General features: G+C 36.6%; 2 protein-coding genes across 2 annotated transcripts; both read right to left on the bottom strand.

Annotated features, from left to right (window-relative positions):
* Positions 1 to 4,436: 4,436 nt before the first annotated feature.
* LOC149016418 (E3 ubiquitin-protein ligase ATL31-like) lies at positions 4,437 to 5,405 on the bottom strand. The gene has a single exon (XM_089156753.1). It carries the CDS (start codon positions 5,403 to 5,405, stop codon positions 4,437 to 4,439), a length of 969 nt encoding a protein of 322 aa, XP_089012879.1.
* Positions 5,406 to 24,530: 19,125 nt separating this feature from the next.
* On the bottom strand, positions 24,531 to 25,694 carry LOC149016417 (E3 ubiquitin-protein ligase ATL6-like). The gene has a single exon (XM_089156751.1). It carries the CDS (start codon positions 25,692 to 25,694, stop codon positions 24,531 to 24,533), a length of 1,164 nt encoding a protein of 387 aa, XP_089012877.1.
* Positions 25,695 to 25,932: the final 238 nt, after the last annotated feature.

The following is a 25,932-nucleotide window of genomic DNA, read 5'->3' as shown; positions in this document are numbered from 1 at the left end:
TATGATTCATTCTTTCTTTATTGGATCTATGATTTACTTCCGCACTGATGATGTTCAGATATGTATGTTAGGGGAGGGATCACCGAACACGATCTGGGGGATACACTCCGGGATGCAGGATAGGGTGCGGGGGGGGGGGGGGGGGGCCTTTTCGAAAAAAAAAAAAAAAATTTTTTTTTTTTATAATTTTTTTTTTTTTTTTTTTTTTATTATTTTTTTTGAATTTTTTTTTTTTTTTTAAAATTTTAAAAAATTTTATTATAAAATATATTTTTTTTTTTTTATTTTTTTTTTTATTAAAAAAATAAAATAAAAAAAAAAAAAAAATTTTCAAGATTCATCTTTCTTTAGAGTCCTATGAGCTTCTTCAAGGTTCTTCCATTTTCTTCAAAATTGTATGGTTTTCTTCAAAGTTCTATGACTTTCTTCATTACTAACATCATCCTTGCTAGGTGTTAGGTTTCTACTACTTTCACAAGTTAGCTTGAACTTTAACATTCCCTCAAGGTCAGAGGCGAAGCCCCGCCTATATTAATTATATACAGCTTTCCTAAAAATTTAGTCAAGTGCGTGCGAACTGACCCGGATGAACATCAAATTCCAAAATAAATAAATAAAAGTATTTTATTTTAGATGCATAATTATTGTTTGCCTATCAAAGTAATTATATGCTAATACATAAAAGGTTTCCTCAATACCAATTCAGCATGCGGTCCCCTTCCTCATCTCCAAAGTCACTATTATTTTTCATAATTCATGGGTCATGAAAAGCAAGAGTTTCTCTTTCATGTAGAGACTATTGAACAATCACTAACAAATTAATGCTGAAGTAACATATATATTTTTTGTCTAGAGAAAGATAAGTATTTTTTTATATATTAAATTGGCATGCTTCCATATAAGAAACCGCTGAAGATTGCTGACTAATGATGGGGGCACCATGAGTACATGGCTTGGGAGTAAAATAAGAAGATGGATGGTTAACAAGGGGAAGAGATAGGTTATTGGGAGTTTAAATTTGCTACCTACGTGGATTTGGGTGGGGATAGCTTTGAACCTGACATGAATTCCACACTTGGAATCTGAGTCACATACCCCCTATGAAATATAGAGATTTGTAGCCATGGGATCAGGTGACTTCAACTTATCAAGGGTAAATACTGGCTAATGGTAGGTTGAGGGTGGTGGGGGTTCAAAAATTGTTGAACTTTGGTGAGTGATGATTGTATAGAATTATAAATATAAAAATAATTAAAATAAACTATTTTTAATTTATTTCTTTTTGTAAACTTGGTATGTTTTCGTGATTCTTATATGTACTTCTAGTATAGTAGTGGTAATCTCCTATATAGACACAGTAAATTCAAGGAAATCTTGTGTACAAACCTCTATTCCTCCAAATCCCCCCTCCCTTTCACCATCCCTTGGGACTATGGGTCTTGAGTTGAATCAAATGATTTGGTTATGATAAATTTAGTTTTCACAATACGACTAAAATAGACAACTTCCACCCTCTCCCCCCCCCCCCCAATCATCTCCTGGGGTGTAGGTATAGGGTTGACTCAAATAATCTATTTTGTGATAAATTTGGTTTTCAAATGACAACAAAAATAGACAAAGAAAGAAAAATAAAAAACAAACAAGGGACGTGAAATGTTAAGGATAATTATGGTCTTTTGCAGTTAAGGGCAAAACAGGAAAATCATAGACAACCCTAGCCGAATCTAGGGTTGCCCTAGCCACCACTACTCCATGCGTGCAAGGCTTCAAGAAATCCACTCAAACTCAACTATCTCCATGAGTGCAAGACTTCAAGAACCAGACTCAAACTCAACTACTCAAATGACTCCGACAGATTACATCTTATCTACAAGTGGATCAGACTCAGAGTTGCACTCAAACACACAAGAGACATAGTTCATACTAAACACAAATAGATAACTTGAGTAATTCAAACTGTAGAGTTAGAGTCCAAGATTAATGTTCAGTAGGACTATTGTAACTATAAATATGTAATCTATACTACAGTCAATCTTAAAGAAGCAAATCACATTCCGATGGACATAAGTTGCAGATATCAACCGAACCACGTAAAACTCTACATCTCTCTCTCTCTCTCTCTCTCTCTCTCTCTCTCTCTCTCTCTCTCTCTCTCTCTCTCTCTCTCTCTCTCTCTCTCTCTCTCTCTCTCTCTCTCTCTCTCTCTCTCTCTCTCTCTCTCTCTCTCTCTCTCTCTCTCTCTCTCTCTCTCTCTCTCTCTCTCCCACTTTTTTTTTCTCTCTCTCCATCACCCAAAAACATGTCTCTCTAACCCTAACTCATGGTCTTTAACGTGAAAGAACCAAATTGATCCAGTTTAATATTTTTTTTCGTGACTATAATATTCATTGACATTCAGTTATAATATATAAAAAAAAATACTTGACAAAGGTTACAGTGATACAAGAGAGTTAAATAGCACCAACATTAACACACCAAATGTTCGGAGGGCAAGAGAGAGGATAGCCAACCTCAGGAAGCAAATATTGGAGCCAAAGTAACTCAAAAATAGTGTTTGCTAACACCTTTGTTTTCAGCATCTGCTAGACTTGGAGACCCTAAGTAGTTTTTCAGAAGTCCAAGTAATCAAATTAGGACCCAAATAATCATAAAGATATTACACAGCAGAATAATAAAGAACTCAACTCTTCAATCTTCAAATCAGTACGTTCAAGTTTCAACAATAAGGTTTCACAAAACTTTAAAACCTCGCTCATAATTATATATACATACATGTATACCGACACAAAGAGAGAGCAATAACGATGAAGATAAACAATAAGAAGAAGAGACTATGTAGAATAGGTACATCACCCAGGAGATTAAAATTGACATTTCTCTTGGACAAACCAGAGAGTGACCTCCAGTGCCAATGACGAACATGTAGATGCAGATAAGTACATCTTGGCCTGCTAGACTATGCCCAAACAAGCCAAGGATCGAACAGTGACTATGCTTCTTCATGAATTTGCTCTTCAGGAGTAATAGTTGGAAATCTTCAGCATGCCTCATGAGACTTGCCTGATTAGGGTTTTATGCTGACAATTTACAAGCTTTTATGTGAGAAACGTCATACGTACATCATATACTCTTACGATAAAACTTCGTTGCTGCTCAAGTTGACACCTAGATCAATGAAATGTTTCTGCTTCCCCTGTTGGCAGCTACCAATGAAATGGCGTAAGAAGAAACAGAAGTAAACCTCCCTGCTTCAAGTAATTTAACATCATTTTATTTCCTAATTAATGATATTAAAAATTGGAGAATGGTGGAATAATGTTATGGATGTACTTAGAAACAAGAATATATAATTTGTTAATTAAGAATGTTTATTTGAAATAGATAAATTGTTAGGGAATAATTATATAGAGATGGTCTTACAGATGCAAAAACAAGATGTATTCTATAAATGTAATCTCTGTCATTTAGGGTAGTTCTTTCTGGGGTCGAAAAAAAATATAAGGATAACTTTTAGTAGTACCACCTACGTTAACCCCTTGAGAATGGGATAAGATTAGAATTTTCAAACATAAAATCTTGACTAGTGGAATAATGTTACGGACGTACTTGAAAAATAATGTATAATTTGCTGGTTAATGATTTGATAATAATATTATTAGCTGAAATAAATAAATTATTAGCAAATAATTAAATATTAGACCAAATGATGGAATGATCTCATTTCACAAATCTTGTGTCATAACTTGCTTTCTACCAAGGTTTATCATCATTATCTCTTTACATTTTTTTGGGTGAATTCGTTATGTCTACGTAAACACAATCACACATGCAAATTTATCATTCATAGATAAAATTATTTGCTCTTTGGAAGCTTAAAGCAATGTTTAAAATATCTGATTCACGTTTTAGTATAAAATGACTCCAAACGATATTTGAATCGATGCGTATCCATATTTGACCCAAGCTGATCCCACGATATCAACGATACATATCTGACACAACCGATATACGTCTCTTCATTGAATTACACTAAAATACATTAGTCAGAACGATACAATATTCGATACAAGACGATACGTCTTTTAAAATCACCTGACCGATACGATACTTGAAACCAATACTTTAAACATTAACTTAAAATTTAAAATATAGAAAGAAACATAACTTACATGAGTTAAAGAATGAGAAGCTCTAAAGAGAACTTACGAGTTCACAAGGTGATACAGTCACGAAACCTTAAATAAAAAATTCTAAATAAGAAAAGAAAAACCTATGAAATGTTTTGAAAGAACTGAACAGGTCTCCCCATCATTGCGGAAAATCTATGTACGATTTTTTTAATGTTTTTATTTTTAATATTCTAATAATGTATTTTTTCTATTTAATTTACAAGTAGTTTGAATGAGAAAAACGTGATCCATCCAGCAATTGGTAACTCAAACAGGAGATGGAGTCAACGATGCTATACTTTTGGCGGCTTTCGTGCACACTATCGACGACAGTAGGGTTTCATGAAGAAGGCTTCCAGAGTCTCCTCCGGTCGATTTCTCTCTTCTACCACTACTTTCGCCGGTATTCCGGTAACCCATTCTTGGACTCATCAGTCCTGGAAACGTCACCATGCTCTCAGACCAGCTCAGTTGCCTCATGTTCATGATTTGCTTCCTCACGTCGTATGACAATCGAAGGGTGAACCGGTCGAAATTTTCTTCCGATTGAACCAGCGAGTGACCCGTCGAATGAGACCGTGGAAATCTCCCAGCATAACGCGGTGGCAGGTTCTGCATGGAGTCTTGGCTAATCACCTCCGGTGCCACTGTTACTTCCAGTGCAACCTCATGTGGTTCTTCGTTTATAGTTGTTGAGATTTCACAAGGTGCAGGAACGAGGTTAGCTCGGCAGACTGGGCAGGTTGAGTGGTTCGATAACCAACCATCAATGCATTCGGGATGGAAGACATGATCACACTTGGGCAGCAATCGAATCGTATCTTTATCTTCGAACTGGGTCAAGCAAACGGCGCATTCCAGAATTGCTTTACCCAATTTGTGACCTTTCACATACGCGTAAGTGAAGGTTGGGAACCCCTCGATCACGGTGGGCTCAAGGCCTTGATTTCCTACTCTTGAGATAACGGCTTGTCCGCCATGAAAACTAATGCTTCCATCGCTTCTGAAGCAGCCGATGCAACCGGCGACAAAGAAGAGGAAGAAACAACCAAAAACAAAGATGAGTGTGATGCCCAAATAGCCGAAATTGACGCTTACGACGGCTTGCTGTTGGCTGTTGTTCTGTGCATTCGCGTAAGGTAACGACCCAAACAAGTAGATGCAGATGATTACTCTGGGGCCTGCTAGAATACGACCACAAAGGCCAAAGATCGAACGTTGATTACGCTTCTGCATCGATTTGTTTCTTCACGAGTAATAGCATAAACTTATGATTGGTAACTGGGTTTTCACAAGTGATAGCAGAAACTTATGATTGGTAACTGGGTTTTTCACAAGTGATAGCAGAAACTTATGATTGGTAATTGGGTTTTTCACAAGTGATAGCAGAAACTTATGATTGGTAACTGGGTTTTTGTGCTGCTGATTGTGAACTTTTGTACTAATCGAAGGGGTAACAGTGTGAATATGGATATTCTTAGGACAAAACTTCGCTGCTAACCAGTATTACAGACGTTCAGTATTATCTAATTAATTGACAAGAAATCCATTCCAATTTTTTTATATTCACTTTTTCCTTCCTGCATTTTCAGTTCTACCTTAAACACAGACGACTGGTGGAAGGATTATTAGGAGCAAAAAGCCAAAGAATTTTTTTTTTTCCTTATAAGAAAATAGTTTATTAACATCACTGCGTGACAAGGATTCTTGGATGGATTTTGGAAATGTAACTCAGGTGACGGGTGTAGATTATTTCTTAAAATTATATTAATTACATAATTTTCACTTAGTTAGATTTTTTTGGTACAAGATTTTGTTAGATTTGGTGCAGATCTTCTTTTCAGTTCGAATGTTCATAAGGAATAATCAAAGGATAATTTGATAGTTTGATAACAATAAAAACTTATATATATTAATATCCTTAATAAAGGGTAATGTAGGAGGGCAGTGACCCAAAGAGGATGGTATACGTGGCAGTGCAGTTGGTGATGATGGTGGACTGATGCTAGGAAAGTGGTGGTGAGTTTTGATCGTATAGGATTACAAATTAAATTAAAAATAAAAAAATAATTAAAAAAAAAAAACCAACCTATTAATCAATTTTGGCTATTTTGTAAGTTTGAGGATTTTACATGATTCGTAGATGTGCTTTTGGTAAAATACTGACAACCTTCTATATAGAGAAAGAGAATTCATGGAGGCCTTAAGTTTGACACAACGCTTCACACCCGCCCCCAACCTAACCATCCCTTGGGCCTGTGGGTCTTGAGTTGACTCATGATTTGTTTTTGATAAACTTGGCTTTCAATCGAAGACTAAAATGATGACACCTCCCCCCTGCATTCCCTAGACTGTGGATCTTGAGTTGACTCAAATGATTTGTTTGTGAGAAACTCCTCCCCCCAACATCCCCTAGGCTGGGGGTTTTGAGTTGACTCAAATGATTTGTTTGTGAGAAACTTGGTTTTCAACTGATGACTAAAATGGATGAGGGTTAAAAAAGGGGAAAAAACAAACAAGAGGCATGAAAGGACAAATTTGATCCATTTTAACATCATTTTCTGACTAAAATATTATTTAGAATTAATTATAATTTATAATGAAGACTAGTATAAAGTTATGGTGACACAAGAGATTAGGTATACAAGAGACACGAGAGACATAGAGCCTACATGGATGAGTCCTAGTTGATAAACCAAACAAGAGGTATTTATTGAGTTACATAGAATAGTTTCATGTTGATGTGGAGCTAGGGTTTAACATCTGGGAAGGGGGCAAATATTTATATTGCACACAAATTAAACAAAATGACTTTTCTGCCCATTTTCTTTGAAGCTGAAATTTTTCTCGTTAGGGTGGGGCCAAGTAATAATATTTCACACATTAAAGGGGGCAAGAGGGAAGAAATCGGAAAAGGGAGGGGGACATTTCAAAATTTGTGTCTATGTGTATGGGCCGGGGAAGGGGGGACACATGGCCCCTTACATTTTTTTTTTTTTGAAAAAAAAAGGGACGTGAAGAGAGAGAACATATGAATGGAGATATGTGTTCAATTAACCTGACCAAGTTAGAGATATTCATTGGGTATAAAATCAATGCAAGAAAGAGAAAACAAAATTTAGATGAAAGAGTCTAAATTTGTTCTATAGAACACTAACGTGTTTTTTATTCAGTCTTATGATTCTTGGTCTTGTAAATAAAAATGACATGTCTCTAAGTTTTTTGTATCATATCAAGTTATTCATATCGGTTTTAAATTTTATGGATTCTGATAGATTGAATGATATGGACAAAGAATATATTAATTATAAAACCTACATGAACAAACTTGAAGGGTATGTCATGAAAGGTTTCGAACATAAATACTATAAATTAATTTAGTCTTTTGATATTAAATAAGCACCTAAATTATGACACAAAAAATATGACAAAATAAGTAAATAACTTTGGGTTTCAAATGAGTAACGACTCTTATAAATGTCTTTACTATAAGTCTATGTCAAATAAGTTCATAATTATTTGCTTATATATAGATGACATGTTGATTCTTGATTTTAATCATTTTGTAATAAGTGATATCAAAGAAACCTTAGCTAAAGAATTTGATATGACGGATCTTGGTGTTGTAAACACCATTCCTGGCATGAAAGTAAGTTTTTCTAGGCAAAGAATTACCCTTAGCCAATCTAATTATATTGAAAAACTATTTCCAAGATGAGGATACAATGGATATAAACCAATAGAGACATCAAATGATTATAACAAAAGCTTGTATAGAATGATGGTAAACCTGTGAATTAGTTAGATCATTCTAAATTGATTGGTAATCTCTTGTATGCAATAAGTTGCATTAAGCCGGACATAACCTAGTTGATTAACTAGGAATCCTAGTAGAGAGTATTGGTTTGTCTTTACAAAGCTAATGAGATATCTTAAGGGTACTTTAAACTATGTTCTTCTCTAAATTTGACATCCTCAAATTTTGGAAGGATAATTCTGATGCATATTAATGCTAAAAAATAGAAACATCAACTAGTTCTTATTTTTACACAAGGTGAAATGGTTGTTGAAAAGAAATCCAAGAGATGAACTTATATTGTTTTGAGTTCTATCTTTTATAGAATTAGAATTATATTATTTAGCCTCAGGAAGAGATAAGGCAGAGAGTCGATAAAAGATCTGGTCCTAAATATTCCTTTGATTAACTTAAAGATTTGTTTTGTGATATTCAAGCAGCAACAACAATGATAGCTAATACCTCACTCTTTAATGGTAAGATGAGACAAATTAGGCTAATGCAGGTTGTGCTGAATTATTTAATAGAACAATAAGTGATCACTTTAGTTGATGTGTGATCAATATAGAACATGATAGATGCCCTTACAAAGGGATTGAACAAATCGAACAATCAAAAGTGTGGGGGAGATGGGGTTAAAGACCATAAAGATAGATAAGCCTTAATCCAATTCTATGTTATTTTGAATTGTTTGAATTTCAACTAGTCATAGTTCACATTCATGATAATTTACATATTTCAGATAATTTTGCAGGATTCTGGAGTATAGAGGTTTGTGAAATCATTCCACAATGATGATATAGCAACCTTTGTATGACTATTTAATTATCTTATTATTCCAAACAAGGAATATGAAAGTTGTTTATATGTTTCGATGATGTTATTATTATCTTTATATCATTTCACATCTAATGATATGCTTTCCATAAAAAGGTTTATCATTCCAAATTTGATGATATAACCAATAACCATGTTGGACATGATAACTCTAACATTCCAAATAGAAACATGGAATGGTTTTTTGTAAAAGAAACCATTTAGATTTTGTTCTTGTATAGAAACTTGATGAGAATGCGAATGATTTTCAGTCATCATATCGGTTGTACTAAGTTCTTTTGATTGAACTAGATACTTATGCAAATAATTGAATTCATATATTATGAAATTCATGTTTTGATAAATTTACAATGGATGGCAAAAATGGAGGAGCGAATCCAATCCTATGGCTTGATAGAAAGATTTACTTGACAAGTAAAATCAATCAAAGCTGTCAGGATGAATCTCGACGGCGATGATTCACTTTATAAGTAAATTATTCAAGGATGTAAGGAACAATTGTATTGTTCTTTGTGAGAATAAGTAATTCAATTCCAAGAAGAATTTCTAATTAGACTATGTTTAAATTTGTTCTAAACTCATGTTTTGATTCAAAGTGTTCTTTTGGATTTTATTGAATACTATTCTCTTTGGAAAGTTATGAATGATTCTGTATTGAATTTGAACATTACATTTCTAGAACTAACGCTAAGAGCCATATGTAGAACATAGGAGGAGATTGTTGAGGTATTTAAGTCATACTCATATATGGTTGAGGTATTTGAGTTATACCTAACGTATGTTCTAATATAGGCCATTGGATCAATTACGATCTAACAGTGTAATGGGGCTTTAAGGGAGAGTCCGACTAACCGTAAAACCTAGTGTTGGTCTATAAATATTAGCTGGAAGCAATGGTCTGTGTATTCTAATCTAGATACCCAGGGTGTAATGCTTTAAAGTTTAAACAACATTATGCTTAAACCCTAACCCTAATAGGTTTTGGATATTTTTAACCTGGCAAAGTTGGTAGAGGAGAAAATGTCTTGTATTCAAGAACTAGGAAAATTGATGATGGAGAGAACGAGAACTGGATTTGAAGTTTTTAATTTCTGAAACCTTTCTGAAATGAGAACTAGATTTTTAATTTCTGAAACACTTCTCTGTTTTGAATCTGGAAATTCAATTTAGAAAAAAAAAAAAAAAAAATATATATATATATATATATATATATATATATATATATATATATTCTTTATATTAAAGGGGGGCCAAAACCCCCCCCCTTTTTCCCCCCCGCCCCCCCCTCCAAAAAAAACCCCTCCCCCCCCCCCCTTCTTTTTACCCCCTTCGGGGTGGTTGGGGCGGCCCCCGCGGCTTTTTTTGTGGGGGAGGGGGGGGAAAAAAAAAAAAAAAAAATTTATTTTTTATTTTTTATATAAAAATATATATAAATCTTTCTCTACTCTCAGATTCTAATTTACAGTAGCAAAGAAACCAGAGATTTCATTGATCCTACTATTTTGGATTTCTTCTTTAGAAATAATGGTGTTTGCATGCATGCGTTGTAGTGGTGGAAATGCATTGGTCATCATGGTGAAGGATCCTTTCGAAAGCCCCTTGTTAGGTTTTCAGATTAACATCTAAAACTAAGTTTTTCAAATCCACTTTGTTTCCTCTTCAATCTCAAAACCTAAGGAGATTTTTCTTCTTCTTCTTCCTTTTTCTTTTTTTTTTTTTTTTTCTTTTTTTTTTTTTTTTTTTTATTATTTTTTTTTTTTTTATATAAAAAAAAAAAATAAAAATATTTATTTTAAATAAAAAAAAAAAATATTAAATTTTATAAATTTTAAAATTTTTTTTAAAAATTATAAAAAAAAATTTATTTTTTTTTTTTATAATTTTAAAATTTATAATTTAGATAAAACTTAAGTAAGCATCGTGAAAAAAAACTCAAAATAAAAAAAATAAAAAAATAGCAGAGGGTTGGTTGAAAAGATAAACTTAAAAAATTATTCTCTATTTCATCCTAATTCTATGGTTGGTGATGATGGTGATGGACTAGCAAGGTGGTTGTGGGAAAAACATAATTAAAAATTGTTGTCTCCAGCTCATCCTAATTCTATGGTTGGTGATGATGGTGATGGACTAGCAAGATGATGGTGGACTAGCATGACTAGTTTCTAAGGGGTTGTTTGACAATGATTCTTGATGTTTCTTGCCCAAATGGGTGAGAATCAACTTTTAGTGTGCCTGTGCCCATTTGTGCAAGAAACCAAATAAAAATCTTGTTTGGTAAAAATAGAATTGGCATATGCCATTGACAAAATGGGCATAAAATCTTATTTGGCAAACATTTTTGTGTCCATTATTCATTTCTTTTTTTCTTTTTTAATAATACTAGCTAAAAAAAATTAGACACATTTACATTTTTTCAGTCATATTTAGACACTATTTATTTGAACTTGAACAAATTACATACAAGATGGTTAAACTCTAATAGCTTAAATATAAGTTTAAATATGAATATTTGAGTTAGGATATAATCGTGTACCGACATGAAATTTTAAACATGTTCAAACAAAATATTAACAAACTAAGATTTAATCTTTGTCATGTATTTTTCAAATTCATCATTGAATCAAAAGAATCTTGGTGGATTTGAACCACCATCTCTTGATACATGTTTATGTTTCAAGTGCTCTACCAATTGAGCTAAAAATCCATAAAATAGAGTTGTCATGTCAAGTAGCTATGACACAAACAAATTACTAGTATTAAAATTAGAAATATAAAAACTAGAATGAAGCTCAAATGCATTCTACAATGAAAAAGGCTGACCCTAAAAAATAAATCTGAGATGAAGCATCAACAAAACTGGGATTATATTCTTTTGAAATTACAAAGGATTTACCATGACCATGATGAAGTGTAGAAGGCTCAAAAAATATCCTGGTTTAGTGATCCAGAAAAGATTGTCATTCAGTTGTACTCTGGAGCTCTTCTGGTCACATCAATCAAGCCTTCAAGTTGTAAAGCCATTCTTGCCAAGGTTGCTTGCTTAATACTTGCTATCAATGGAAAATAGGCAATCCAAACATATAAATGCAATATTGATTCAATACAAAAATGATCATTGGAATAAACTCAAATCTTAGTAATCCAAGAGGCAAACGTTGAAACTAAAGGAATTGGGATTCTTACCTTTCACATCATTCAATACAAAAATTTGGCATGCTGATTTAGCAATTAAAAAGCATAAAATACATCAGGTGTTCTTTGAAATTTTATAATTCAATCTGAACTGATCAGTAATAGAAAATGAAAAGTAATAATACATGGAAGATGTTCTATAATAACCATATGATAAACCATACTCTTAATAGCTTATCATATTGAACCAGGGTGAAACATGTGAAAGAATTTGATGTAACCCTAATAATATTTCCTAAAAATTCATACAAGAATGCCAGAAATAACAAGATAACATTGGTTTCTAACCCTCATCCCACAAGGCCTCATCCCACAAGGCCTCATCCCTAGGGTAACCTTAACTAACCCTCATTTCACAAGGCCTCATCCCTAGGGTCCTAACACTACTGACCCTTCAAAAATCACCTTGTCCCCAAGGTGATGGAATTGTTGAAGTTTAGTCGTATGATGGTGCCGCAACCGTAGTAATTCAATATCGTCCCAGGTTGAATAACACACCCACTGCTCAAAATCAGATTTGGAGCGTTTTTTTTTTTTTTTTGCAACCAAATTAATCCCCATCGCACCGCTGCATCTCAAGGAGCCTGCGTGCAGCTGTTGGAAGACGATGGATTTTCCTCAGTCGCTGCAGCCCCAACGTTGCCGCCTCCCTTTCTATTCTGAAGTTCAGAGGTTGAAGACGATGGTTCCCCAACTTGTTGGTTCGGTTGAACCATTTTCTAGCAAGTTCTTGGTTCAGGCTTAATTTGGGTTTGGGTTTTGACCCGTTTGAATTATTTGGGTTTAAAGTAATGCTTAAAAGGCTTGGATTTTGGGTATACGAAATGGGTCAGGCCCATGAGTGATGATGAAAATGAGTAAGGTCCAAATACTTAAACCCATGGGTGAAGAGTAATGGGCTGATCGTTGGTTTGATTGTAGGGATTGGGTTTTGGGTTATGAAACTATAATGGGCCCAAAATAATTCTATTAAATGGGCTAGACATGAACACTTAAAATCATGGGTTAACAAATATGGGTTGGATATTGAGTTAATGAAATACGATGGGCTGGGGATTAATGGAATGGGTTGGGCCCAAGGGGGTTTCTTAGGAAAACGTACTGCCCAATCTTTGAACTTGGATCTCTTGAGCTCTAAATCTGATTCTAAGCATACCTAAATTGGGCCCGAATTAGAAGCTCCTTGGCCCTTAATGTTTAAACCAAACTGATTGACCGGTTTGGGTTGAGCCGAACCAACCTCAAAAACCCTAAAACTCCATTGTCTTCTTCCTTTCCTGCGAATAGAATTTTTGGCCGCCTGCAACTTGCCGTTGATTGTACCTGGCCTCCTTATATGCTTCTTCACTTCACTGCATCTCGATTTTATAGCAGAATATTGCTCCTCCACTCTGGTCTGGTAGGTATCTTCACTCAATCCTATCTTCATCTTTTTGCTCCACGTTTGGTGATGCGTGACTTCCGTAGCCGGCAGTACTTCATCCTTCATTCGATACTTCTCAACCTGGTTGTTGTCTATCTCCAAATTTGATGTCAGTTCGCTAAACTCACACCTCAGGGCTTCTTTGAATCTTGTCCAAGAAAATGCCGTCCAATTCTTGTGATAGATCCAGTCAAGTGCCTCTCCTTCAAGATGTTGGATCGATACCCCCAACCATTGCTCTTCCTCGATCTGGTTCTCCCAGAAGAAGAGAAGAACCTCTAAAATCCATCTCTGAACTCCTCCTTCACCAGAAAACGAAGGTAGTGCCATCATCTCCCTGGATCGATTACAGCTCTGATGCCAATTGATGTAACCCTAATAATATTTCCCAAAAAGTCATACAAGAATGTCAGAAATAACAAGATAACACTGGTTTCTATGGTAGCCAGTCACCCCCACACCTCACGGTGTTCCCTCAGCCTACGGCTGCCCACAAGACTCTCCAAAATTCGATTCCTCTCTCTTCCCTCTTTCCCTCTATTTATTATCTCAAATAACCCTAACTAACCCTCATTCCACAAGACCTCATCCCTAGGGTAACCCTAATTAACCCTCATTCCACAAGGCCTCATCCCTAGGGTCCTAACAGAATTCAAATGCATTGAGCTTTCAACTCTACAGATTTCTCTTGGCTTTCAGAATTCTGTTAGATTTAAGCATATATATATCCAACTAGGAACACTATGAGGTACCTCCATTTTATAGAAGAAAAACTAAATGAACTTTGTCATTGGGAGCAGTGGTACATATAACCATCAAATTCCATGAGTGAGCATGTAAAAAAACCAACAAATATAGCTATAAATCATCATAGACTTTTTCGAACCATGCAATCTGTTAACAAGTAATTACCAGGAAGAAAACCATTTGTAATATATATGTAAGTATCCAGCAAATTATTAATCCTCCCTTTTGCATCTCTCTTTGAAAATCAGAGACTGGTTAGTTGAACACAAATTGAACCAAAACAGCCAAAAGTGAATCAAAATTTCCAAATTGCAATGTACTGCAAATTTCTACAGGTTTCCAGTGTGCTTAATAATATTTACCTAGGATGAAAATCATATGGTAAACCTGCACTAGCTTTAAGGACAATTTACTGTATGAGTCCAATACATGACATCAAACACAGTTCAGAAAAACACAAATGACATCAAGTTTACTTCCAACCAAACAATCCATTCCAACTTCAACCTCTCAGCCTCACTTTCTACCAAACCTTACATCAATGTTACTTCAACCAAACCAACCCCTTTTTTAGAGGTCTTGGGTCAATATCTACAGAATTTTAACAAAACAAAACAAGCAAAAGTGTTAAACCAACTAGAAAATGAGTAAATTAAATTGGTCGAAATAAACCAAAATTGATTGAATTTGGGATGAGTACTCCTGATTCATAAACCCAAATCCAAATTTCATCTTAATTAAAACTGTTACTTGCTCCATGAAACTTACATGAAAAAAAGAAGAAAAAAAAAAGACAGAAACCTCAAGACTTCCACGACCATCACCAACAAAGAAAGAGGAACATGCTCTTTCTGTTGAGTTTTAGCATTTAAAATGTTGTGCTAGAGCCCATCAGATTGGATTCACATCTCAAGGTGGGTTAGGATGAAAATCACACGGAATCAAATTGAAGGGGGTCCCACAGGTAAACAGGGAGGGTGGATCATTAGAGGGCCTGGGAGAGGAAATGGAGAGAGAAAAATGAGCGGACCAAAGGGGGTTGCCAAAAACGGGAAGCTGAGGCTCTCTTGTGGTTTGCAAAGAAAAGGTTTCTCCTTCTGTACCAGCAACCCAGAAGCGAGCGGAGAAGGGTCCAAGAGCAAGGTGGAAGGGACAAGGAGCTGAGAGGTAGGACCGGTTGAGGTAACATTGACACCTCAAATCTTGTACTATTTTGAAGATTAAAATAGTGAAATCCCTCCCCGGGAGAGCAACCGAAATGGATTAGTGAACCAGAAAACTGTGTGTGTTGCATTCTTCATCTTGTGGGGTGGTTTATGCGGAGCCAAATATTGCACAAGATCCTTGGTTATTTTGTTCATTGGGGATTTGTTTAATCATCCGGCGGGATGGCTGCTCTACAATGGCACAAAGCATAGGAGCAATGAAGACAATGAGTGCCAACATTTAGGGGGAGCCATTTGACGAAAGACAAATTTGAATTATGGAAAATGAAGATGAAAGATTTGTAACAAAAGGGCACAAAGCATTGTGGGAAAGGATAAGAAACCGGAGGGAAGAAAGATGATGATTGGGAAGAGATAGACCAAGGCCAGCACACGGGAGCGCAAGAAGTTTTGTTTAATATTGCACATGAAAAATGGGGCGGATTTGTGGCAAAGTTGGAAAGCATCACCAAACAAAGCTCCACAAATAGAATTCTTGAAGAGAAAATTATTTTCTGAGAATGAAGGATGGTTCAAATATTCCTAATCATTTGAAGGCCAACAATATACTTGTCCATTGGAAAGTGTTGAAGAAAAGATGAAGGATGAAGACAAGGCGGTGATTTTACTTTGCACCACCGGAATCTATGATCATTTAGTAACGACCCTATGTTGTAGTAAGGGGATTCCTGACTTGATTCGGTTTGAGTACAACGCCGAGAACCCGAAAAAGGCCGGGGAAGTTCTATGGAGGTGGGTTCGGAAGCTAATATCACAAGGGGAGAAGCAAAGAACGCAGATTCTTCAAAGGGCTCAAGAAGCAAGCAAGACACGACTAAACCAAGGGGCAGATGGCAAGTATAATTGTTGGTTTTGTGGAGAGAGTGGACATCTTAAAAGAATTGTTTCAAAAGAAAGAAAATGGTTTAATTGGGAAATGAAAAAGGTAAAGAGATTGTTGGGAACATCTAAGGAGGCAAATCAAGTTGTGGCTACCACACTAGTGTATCGAAGATGAAGTGTTGATAGTGGGTTGCAATTCAGAATTCACCAAAATTGGGTTCTGACACGGGCTATACATCATATGTGCCCACACAAATCTTGGTTTAGCACATATGAGCCATGTGAAGGAGGATTGGTGAAAATGGGGAATAACCACTAGTAGAACACTTGGCATTGGATCGGACACTTGAAGATGTTTGATGGTATTGTCGCACACTTGAAAATGTTAGACATGTCGGATATGACAAAGGTTTGATTTCTTTATCTACTTTGGAGAAGGAAGGTTGTAAATTTCCGGAGGAGATGGAGTACTCAAAGTTTCAAGAGGTGCTCTTGTTATCATGAAGGGAACCGGGTTGGTCTCTTGTACAAGTTGTTGGGTAGTTCCATTGTTGATGATGTTGCAAATGTGGTGGTTGACAAAGGAGATGTTTCTCTTAGGTTGTGGCATCGAAGACTTGGGCACATGAGTGACAAAGGTATGAAAGTTTTGATGGAAAAGAAACTTATCCCAAATCTGAATTTTTTAGAGAAAGAATTTTGTGAGCATTGTGTCTATGGGAAGCACATAGAAGGGCTTTTAAAGCGGGTATGCACACAAGTAAAGGGATTGTTGATTATATTCACTCGGATGTTTGGGGTCCATCACCGGATATGTCATATGGTGGTGCTCAATACTTTGTTACTTTCATTGATGATTTTCAAGGAAAGTATGGGGACAACTCAAGTCAAAGAGTGATGTGTTAATGGCATTCAAGAACTTCAAGGTGAGGTGGAGAAAACAACCGGAGAAGCATCAAAGTTTTGAGAACGGATAATGGAATGGAATATGCAAAGAATGAATTTGGTAATTTTTGCAAGGAAGTAGGAATTGTATGGCATCATACGGTTGGCATACTCCACAACAAAATGGAGTGGCGGAACGCATGAATAGAACATTGATGGAGAGGGTTCGGGCTATGCTAGCAATGCAAACTTGGAGAAAGAATTGTGGGCCGAAGCGGTATTGACGGCATGCTATCTTGTGAATAGGTCTCCTTCAATGACTTTGGGTGGAAAGACTCCAAATGAGGTATGGCATGGAACTCCTTGTGATTATTCGGATTTGAAAATTTTTGGATGTGATGCATATGCTTTGATTCCAAGTTGTCAAAGGAGCAAACTTGATCCAAAATCCAAGAAGTGCATTTTTGTAGGATATGCTAAGAATGTGAAAGGGTATCGGTTATGGGATCCAAGTACCCATAAGATCATTATAAGTCGTAATGTACATTTTGATGAATCCTCTATGTTGATTAAGGGGGTGGAAAAGAAATGTGATGAAGAAAAATCAATTGTTGAGGATACCCATGAATTTCACATGCAACCTACAAGTTCTTCAAATGAGGATGCTCATGATGAAGATGTCATAGATCTTGATGATCAAGATGTACAAGGAGAAATTCAAGAAGAAACACCGGTTGGTGTTGAAGAAGAAATTGTGGTATCTTTGGGAGGAAGGCCAACAAGACAAACTCGTTTGCCGGAAAGGTACAAAGATTGTGTTGATCCAAATACTCTTAGAGCTTTGGTGGCTTTAAATGAAGAACCAAGTACATTTCTTGACGCCATCAATGCGGATGATGCAAAGCATTGGAAGGATGCAATGAATGAAGAGTTTCAAGCACTTCAAAAGAACAAGACATGGGATTTGGTGGAATTGCCAAAAGGAAGAAAAGCCATTGGTTGTAAATGGGTGTACAAACTCAAGAGAGGGGTGGATGGCAAGGTGGAAAGGTATAGGGCAAGGCTTGTTGCCCAAGGCTTTGCACAAAAGGAAGGTATTGATTTCTTTGAAGTCTTTTCCCCGGTTGTGAAGTTGGTGACTATTAGATTGGTGCTTGGACTTGTTGCTATACATGACTTGGAGCTTGAACAAATGGATGTAAAAACAGCGTTTTACATGGTGATCTTCTTGAAGAGGTGTACATGAGGCAACCGGAAGGATTTGTTGAGAAAGGCAAAGGGAAGCTCGTGTGCAAGTTGAGGAAGTCCTTATATGGACTTAAACAAGCTTCAAGACAATGGTACAAAACTTTTGACTCCTTCATTTTAAGTCTTGGTTACAAAAGAAGTGAATATGATCATTGTTTATACATTAAATTCTTTGATGATGGATCATATGTGATTTTAGTTTTATATGTGGATGACATGCTCTTGGTGTCCAAGGATAAAGCTAAAATTGAAGAGCTCAAAGGATGTTTGAGCAAGAGGTTTGAAATGAAGGATCTTGGTCAAGCCAAACAAATTCTTGGAGTTGAGATTCAAAGAGATAGAATGAATGGGACTTTATCACTTTCACAAAAGTCTTTTGTGAAGAAAATTCTTGAGAAGTTTGGCAAGTGTAAAGAAAAGGCGGTTTCAACTCCATTGGGATCACATTTCAAATTATCTTCCAATGATAGCCCAAATACGGAAGATGAAAAGACCAAGATGTCTAGATACCCTTATGCAAGTTTAGTTGGGAGCTTGATGTTTCTAATGGTGTGCACTAGGCCGGATATTGCTCATGCGGTTAGTGTGTTGAGTAGGTTTATGGCAAATCCCGGAAAGAAGCATTGGGAGGCGGCAAAATGGGTGCTTAGATATTTGAGAGGCACAAGTGACTACTCTATCACATTTAGCAAAGGTGGAGAACAAATTCAAGGCTATGTGGATGCTAGTTATTGTGATGATCGTGATAAGGGGCGATCTACAATGGGTTATGTTTTCAAGTATGGAAATGGTCCAATAAGTTGGATGTCTAAGCTTCAAGCGACGGTGGCATTATCAACTACCGAAGCGGAATACATGGCGGCAACCGAAGCTTGTAAAGAAGCGGTGTGGCTCAAGGTTTGATGGGTGAGATTGGCATTGAATCAAAAGATATGCATTTGTTTTGTGATAATATGAGTGCAATTACTTGGCCAAGAACCGGTACATCACAAGAGGACAAAGCATATATTGGTACAATATCATTACATTCGAGAAGTCATTGAAGACGGAAGGATCTAATTGTTAAAAGTTGGAACAAATGAGAATGTGGCGGATATGCTTACCAAGGTTGTTCAAGGAGAGAAGTTGAATTGGTTTCTATCTTCTCTTGGTTTCAAGAAACATGACAAGTAAGTGATTTCCATCAAGGTGGAGATTGTTGGGTTTAGTGATGAAAATCACTTATCTTTGTTTGAATTCAAATTGTTTGGTGGGTCCCACTTAGTGTTAAACATGGGTAGGTGTTTGGTATCATAAGAGGGCCTTGGGAGAGGTAAATGGAGAGAGAAAAAATGAGTTTCTAGTGACCAAAGGGGGTTTTGTCCAAAAACGGGATTAGCTTTGAGGTCTCTTCCTTGTGGTTTGCAAAGAAAAGGTTTCCTTGATTCCATTGCAACCCAGAAGCTTGAGCTTGGATTGAAGGGTTTCTTCAAGAGCAAGGTGGAAGGGATCAAGGAGCTGAGAGGTTAGTGACCGGTTGAGGAACATTGACACACTCAAACTTGTACTATTGAAGATTAAAAAGGAAATCCCCCCCGGGATGAGCAACCGAAATCGGATTAGGAACCAGAAAATCGGGTGTTTGCATTTCTTTATTCTTGTGGTGGTTTGTTGTTTATTGCTTGTGATTGTCTTTCAATTTATATTGCACAAGATCCTTGGTTTATTTTGTTCATTTGGGTGATTTGTTTAATCATCCGGCCGTGGTTTGGGGTGGCCCACCACGGGGGGGGGGAAAAAAAAGGAGAAAAAAAGGGGGGGGGGGCCCCCCCCGCGCCACCGGCGCCCCCCCCTGCGGGGGGCGGGGGGGGGGGGGACCAAACCCAAAAGGGGGGGGGGGGGGGGGAGAGGGGGGGGGGGGGAGGAGGAGCAATAAAATTATGGGGAAAAAAAAGGTATTGAAACAATAATAGTAAGCTTCCAATTCAATTTTACATCATCAGAAGACAATAAGGTACCCTACCCTCAAACTTTTCAAATGTTGTAACTTCAGAGAAGTGACAATCAGAGAGGAATTGGCAATTAATAAAGGCATGCGGAAAATGGGGGAAAATACTTAAATTGAAAGCACAGGAGAAGATCAAGTTAACTTTAGAATCAAACATTACAAATCCAAGGCGGTGGAGAAAAAAAGGAAAAGCTGACCAACTTCTATTCCCTGGGATAAAGCTTTTCCTCTGCAGGGACCTTGTGCAGTAAATCCCCTACGGGCGGTTGTCCGTCGTCGTAAAGTAGTCCCCGCGAAGCTTTCGGGAAGAGGGGTAGTCTTGTGCGTAAGCATAGCATTTCTGGTTGAACCCGCCCAACCCAACTAAGAAGAACCGAACTTGACAGACACATCTTTTCATTTTGGGAGGGTACTTGAGTAGTGGGTACCTTGTAGAACCTCGACCTGCCTACTCGGGTAAGTTGGTATGGAAGAACTGCTGCTCCGCGGTATGGATGATGAGATTCCATTGATACAAAGCCAATTTCAATAGACTTATTGAACGTTTCCATTGGAAAGAAAAACCTAAATCGAGAACCTTCCGTAACTGATCTTTTTTTCATTTGCAGGGATGGTGTTGAGACTTCTTCCGATTTGCGATAATTTCAAGTTGCAATCAATGGTGAACGGTGAGTGTAGTTCAACTATTTTGTTCATTTTTAGGGCTATTGTTAACAGAGAGCAAGCAAAGAAGAAGATGAATTGAGAGTAGATTGTGAACAAGAGAGAGTGTTTAGTTGGTTTTGAAGGCATTTTTGTGTATAATGTAATTTTACATTGACACCCTTATTTGGCATTTTGGCCGGCTTTTTGGCCCATTTGTTTTCCCTATTTTTGCCCCAAAGTGTGCCTGAGCTCAAGAAAATTCAATTTAGAGCTTTTTGGGCATGATCTAAAGTGTGCCAAAACACCTGGTTCATGTCCGGTTCTACCCATTTTGATGAACCAACACACTTTACCAAAAAGATTTCATCAATTTTGTGCAAAAAATAGCCTTAAGCATAAGAAACAACTCCAAAAGAGTGTTGCCAAAAAACGCCTAAGTTCCCTAGCCGTAAGGGGCTGGCTCATTTGGCGAAGACTAGTGGCTTTAAACTAGCCCATGCACTCTTCTTTGGAATTGCCCATTACAAAAGTCGATCATTAGGGTTTGTTGGTTGAAGGTGATGTAAAGGGAAGGCAAATCAAATTAAAAATAAAAATAAAAATAGAAACTTTTGTTAATCATAACCTTATGTGATCGGTTAAGTTACATAATTTTATGCCATATAAGTGATGATATCAAAGGAAAATGGATGCGAATTAAAGGGAAATTTAATGATCAGAAGTTGAGTGATTTGAAGTTAGTCATATAGTTATATAAAGTAATAAATACAAATGATTATGAAAATGTCTATGTAAAAATTTCTCTTAAATTCCCCTTGCAACCAAATGAAGCCCTAGATTGTCACTGTTTAGAATAATATGAACTCTTCTATCATATTTATATAATAAGTCTTTTTCTTAATGAAAATTAAGAAGAAAAAAAATTTGTATGAAAAAATGGATATAAGGACATTTGTTGATGGCAACACTTTGTTTTTCTTTTGGTAAAGGCAAAAGAGTTGGGTGGATGACCTTAATTTATTTCTGTAATCATTCCATCTACAAAAAATATTCTAGAAAAGAGTTTTGCATAGAGAAAATCACCTACATGTATGTTGAAGTCTATGAGAGATATGGTAATATGGTGAAGGCAAAACAAAATTGTTTGAAGTGCTGACAGAACTGAAAGCACCCATCGTTTCAAAGAAAGGAGGACAATTATTCACATTTCATTTGATGGTCAAGTGAATTGAAAGCTAAGTAGTGGTAATTCTAAAGATCCCCCAGGGAAATAATAGAGATGTCTCCTACGTTACCTATGAAGTGAAAGTGTTGACATAATTTTATAGAGTCATTCGATTTGAATGCTACATGAAAAACATGAGTTAGAAGACAAAACGGGGAGACCTTAGGATGTGGAAGATCATAATATCAGCAACTTGACATAATTAGATTCCTATATATCCACTCATGTGGTACTTCATCATATGATTCTTATAGGATCCATCTGTCTAGATATTATATTATAAACATCCACAAAGCTGAATGCTATATGAAGAACATAAGCTAAATGACAAAATAGAGAGACTTAAGATGTAGAAGATCATAACATGAGTGATTTGACATATTTGGATTACTACATATCCACTCATTGTGATATTTCATCATATGATTCATATAGGATCCATCTCTCTAGATATCGTCATATACATTTAGAAAGTCATATGCTTTGGAAGAAGCTTGTAGAGTTTAGAAAGGGTTTTGATTGATAAAAAAAAGAATCTACTTCAGAACAACTAGAATTATCAAGATGAAATTCACCAAAGGTGGCAATTCCCCTAAGACGGGTTGCATCAAGATGTCTCATATGCACTTATATATATGAAGATTTACTAACCTAAACTTTGTGAGCATGTGACATAGAAACTCGATGCAATAACAAAGGTACCATAAACTGAAAAGATGAGCAAACACTTCATATGAAGAAGACCTAAAAAGAAAGATAAAAGAGTGATACACTATGCTATTGGCATAGATAAATCAAAACTACATAAAAATACCATACTTGGTTGTCCCTCATAAGAAAAGGTAAATATGTTACTTCATGAGCTTGTTATGAAAAAGTATTTTAAAATGACATCATTTGGGCTAATATTATTGAATATATTTCTAATGTTATAATTTATTTTAGGTGAACTGAAATTTTACAAAATTCAATAATGTAGGATTCATTTCGCATAAAAAAATGATGTGTGATTCATTCCAATTTACATATTCTCGTGTAAGTTTACAGATATTTCCAACAAAAAAAAAGAGGGGTAATTTTCATTTGGACCCCCTGAGGTTTGGTCCATGTCATTTTTAATCCAAATAAATAGACACTTTGCATGTGCCACCCCTGAGGTATCCAATAAAATCAATTAAGGACAAATTGTGATCTTTATGACCAAAATACCCTCACATCTATTCCACATTAAGATTTGCATCAATGTCTTATCAAAAAATGGGGTATTTACCCATTAAACACGAAATGTCAAATTCCATAATTTGATTTTTGATTAAACCAATCAATCGCACATAGTCTGTAACCCTCTATTACCAGAAGGAAAAATAAGAAGACGAAAGATGAAGAATCTGTTAGTTTACAGGAAAATAATAATAATAATGACATTGAATTGAAACCCATAAAGGAGAAAACGAAGATATAAGAGGAAAACGCATTAACGCATTCCTATCGATCATCTTCTATCGCTCTCTGCTTCTTGTCTGACTCGTATTACTCTCTCTGTTCTGAATCTTCTGATCATCTCAAACTGCTTTCATTCTATTACTGAGATTTAGGGATAAGGACAAAATGCTTTCTTTGGAAGGTAAACAATGGAGTTTAGTTTTTAAGTTTATCCATTCGCCTCGATTGTAGGAAATTGAGAGAAAAAAAATAGAAGATTACAAATACAAACCTAACCCAGAAAACAAACTGCAAGAAAAACAATACCCATTTCAACCACCACGTCTCTTTATCATCATCGTCTTCCTTTTCTCGTTTGTGGGTTTCAGTTTTTTTCTCCTTTTTGGGTTTCACTTCAATTCAATGTAATTATTATTATTATTATTTCTAGTAAACTAACGGATTCTTCATCTTTCGCATTCTTATTTTTTCTTCTGGTTATAGAGGGTTATGGAGTATGTGCGGTAGATTGGTTTAATAGAAACCAAGTTATGAAATTTGAGGTATCGTCTTTAATGGTGTAAATACTCTCAGTCTTTTGATTTTTACCGTCGAATTTAATTGCGAAGATATGATGTAAATCTAGGATAGAATAGAGTAAGGGTATTTTAGTCATAAAAATCATAATTTGTCCTTAATTGATCTTATTGGATACCTCAAGGGAGGCAGATGCAAAGTGTCTATTTATTTGTACTAAAAATGATATGGACCAAACCTCAGGGGGTTCAGATGAAAATTACCCAAAAAAAAAGTGTTGGTTTACAGATATTATTGTAATTAAAAATAGAGAAAACGTGATCCATTCTGAAATCAGATTTGAGGTTCAGTCACCAGATCTTTTGCAAGTCAAACTGGAGAGCTGGCGATCGACGGGACAGTTTCGTCAGCTTTTCTGTACACTCCCAACGGCGACATAAGCACCTTCCGGCGAGGAGAAGTCACCGGAGCATCTCCTCCTACTGCTGCAATCTTCTGTGATCGACGAGAGAAGGCTCTCATGAAGAAAGGTGGTGTCATGGAGAATACCGAGCCTTCCGGTTTCTCTACCGTAGATTTCCCTCCTTCGCTACTGCCTTCATCGGTCATCAGGTAACCCTTCCTCGAAGACATTTGCATTGGCAACGCCATCATGCTCCTAGTCCGGTTCAGATGGCTCGTGTTCATGATTTGGTCTCTCATGTCTTTAGGAAGCCGGAGGGTGAACCGTTCAAGGTTTTCTCCCGGTTGAACCAGAGAGTGACCCGTCGAATGGGACCTTGGGTATCTCCCTTCACATCTCAGCTTTGTCAATCTCCCTGCCCGGTTCTGCATTTGTGTCTGAGTAATCACTTCCGGTGCCGGAGAAACTTGCTTGTTCTCTTGATCGACTGGTTCCAATGTTGGGTTTTCTGGATCCGAATTGCTTTCTATGTCATGTACCGGAACTATAGCTGCTGGATTATCATTTGTTGAAGGAACAAGCAGACTAGCTCGGCAAACTGGACATGTTACATGGTTGGCTAACCAAACATCAATGCATTCCGGATGGAAGACATGATCACACTTGGGTAGTAGCCGAAGCTTATCTTCGTCTTCGAACTCCTTCAAGCACACTGCACACTCCAGAGCTCCATTACCCAATTTGTGATCCTTGACATGTGAGTAGGGAAAGACTGGTAAAGTCTCAATGAAAGCTGGTTCGAGCCCTTGAGTAACTGTACGTGATATTCTGCCTTGTACATCATTAAGGCCAAGGGTTCTACTGGTTTCGGTCCGGGAGTATCGGTAGAGCCAGATGGTGATGAAGAACAAGAAGAAACAAGCACCAAAGACGAGGATGAGTGCAATGATTCCGGAGATACTGAAATCGGCATAGAAGGCTGTTAGGGTTACCCTATTGCTCTGTGCAACCGTATAAGGTAACCACTGAAACATGAGTAACAAGTAGATGTAGAAGAGTCCATCTTGGCCTGTTGGTGGACTACGCCGCCCAAACAGGCCAGCCATCAAAGAGTTAGTAAGCTTCTGCATCAATTAATTTGTTCTTCAGGTGTGCTAGCAAGAACCGACAGTCATGCCTTAAAGCTAGGCTTGCCTGCACTTTATTTCTCCTGGTTTCTTGCGTTAGCTTCAGAACTGTTGAGGAGGAGATGAAGTGGAAATATGGGCTGTCTTTTATTGGTGATGCTAGACACAGCGTAGGTACATCTTCCCCTGGATACTAGCCGTGGATGTTGTAAGCATTGATTGCGTCATTCTAGATACCATA

This window comes from Hakea prostrata, chromosome 5, assembly GCF_041222555.1.
Source record: "Hakea prostrata isolate BN-2017 chromosome 5, UWA_Hpros_2, whole genome shotgun sequence".
NCBI lineage: Eukaryota > Viridiplantae > Streptophyta > Magnoliopsida > Proteales > Proteaceae > Hakea > Hakea prostrata.
This window is presented reverse-complemented; position numbering and strand designations above follow the sequence as displayed.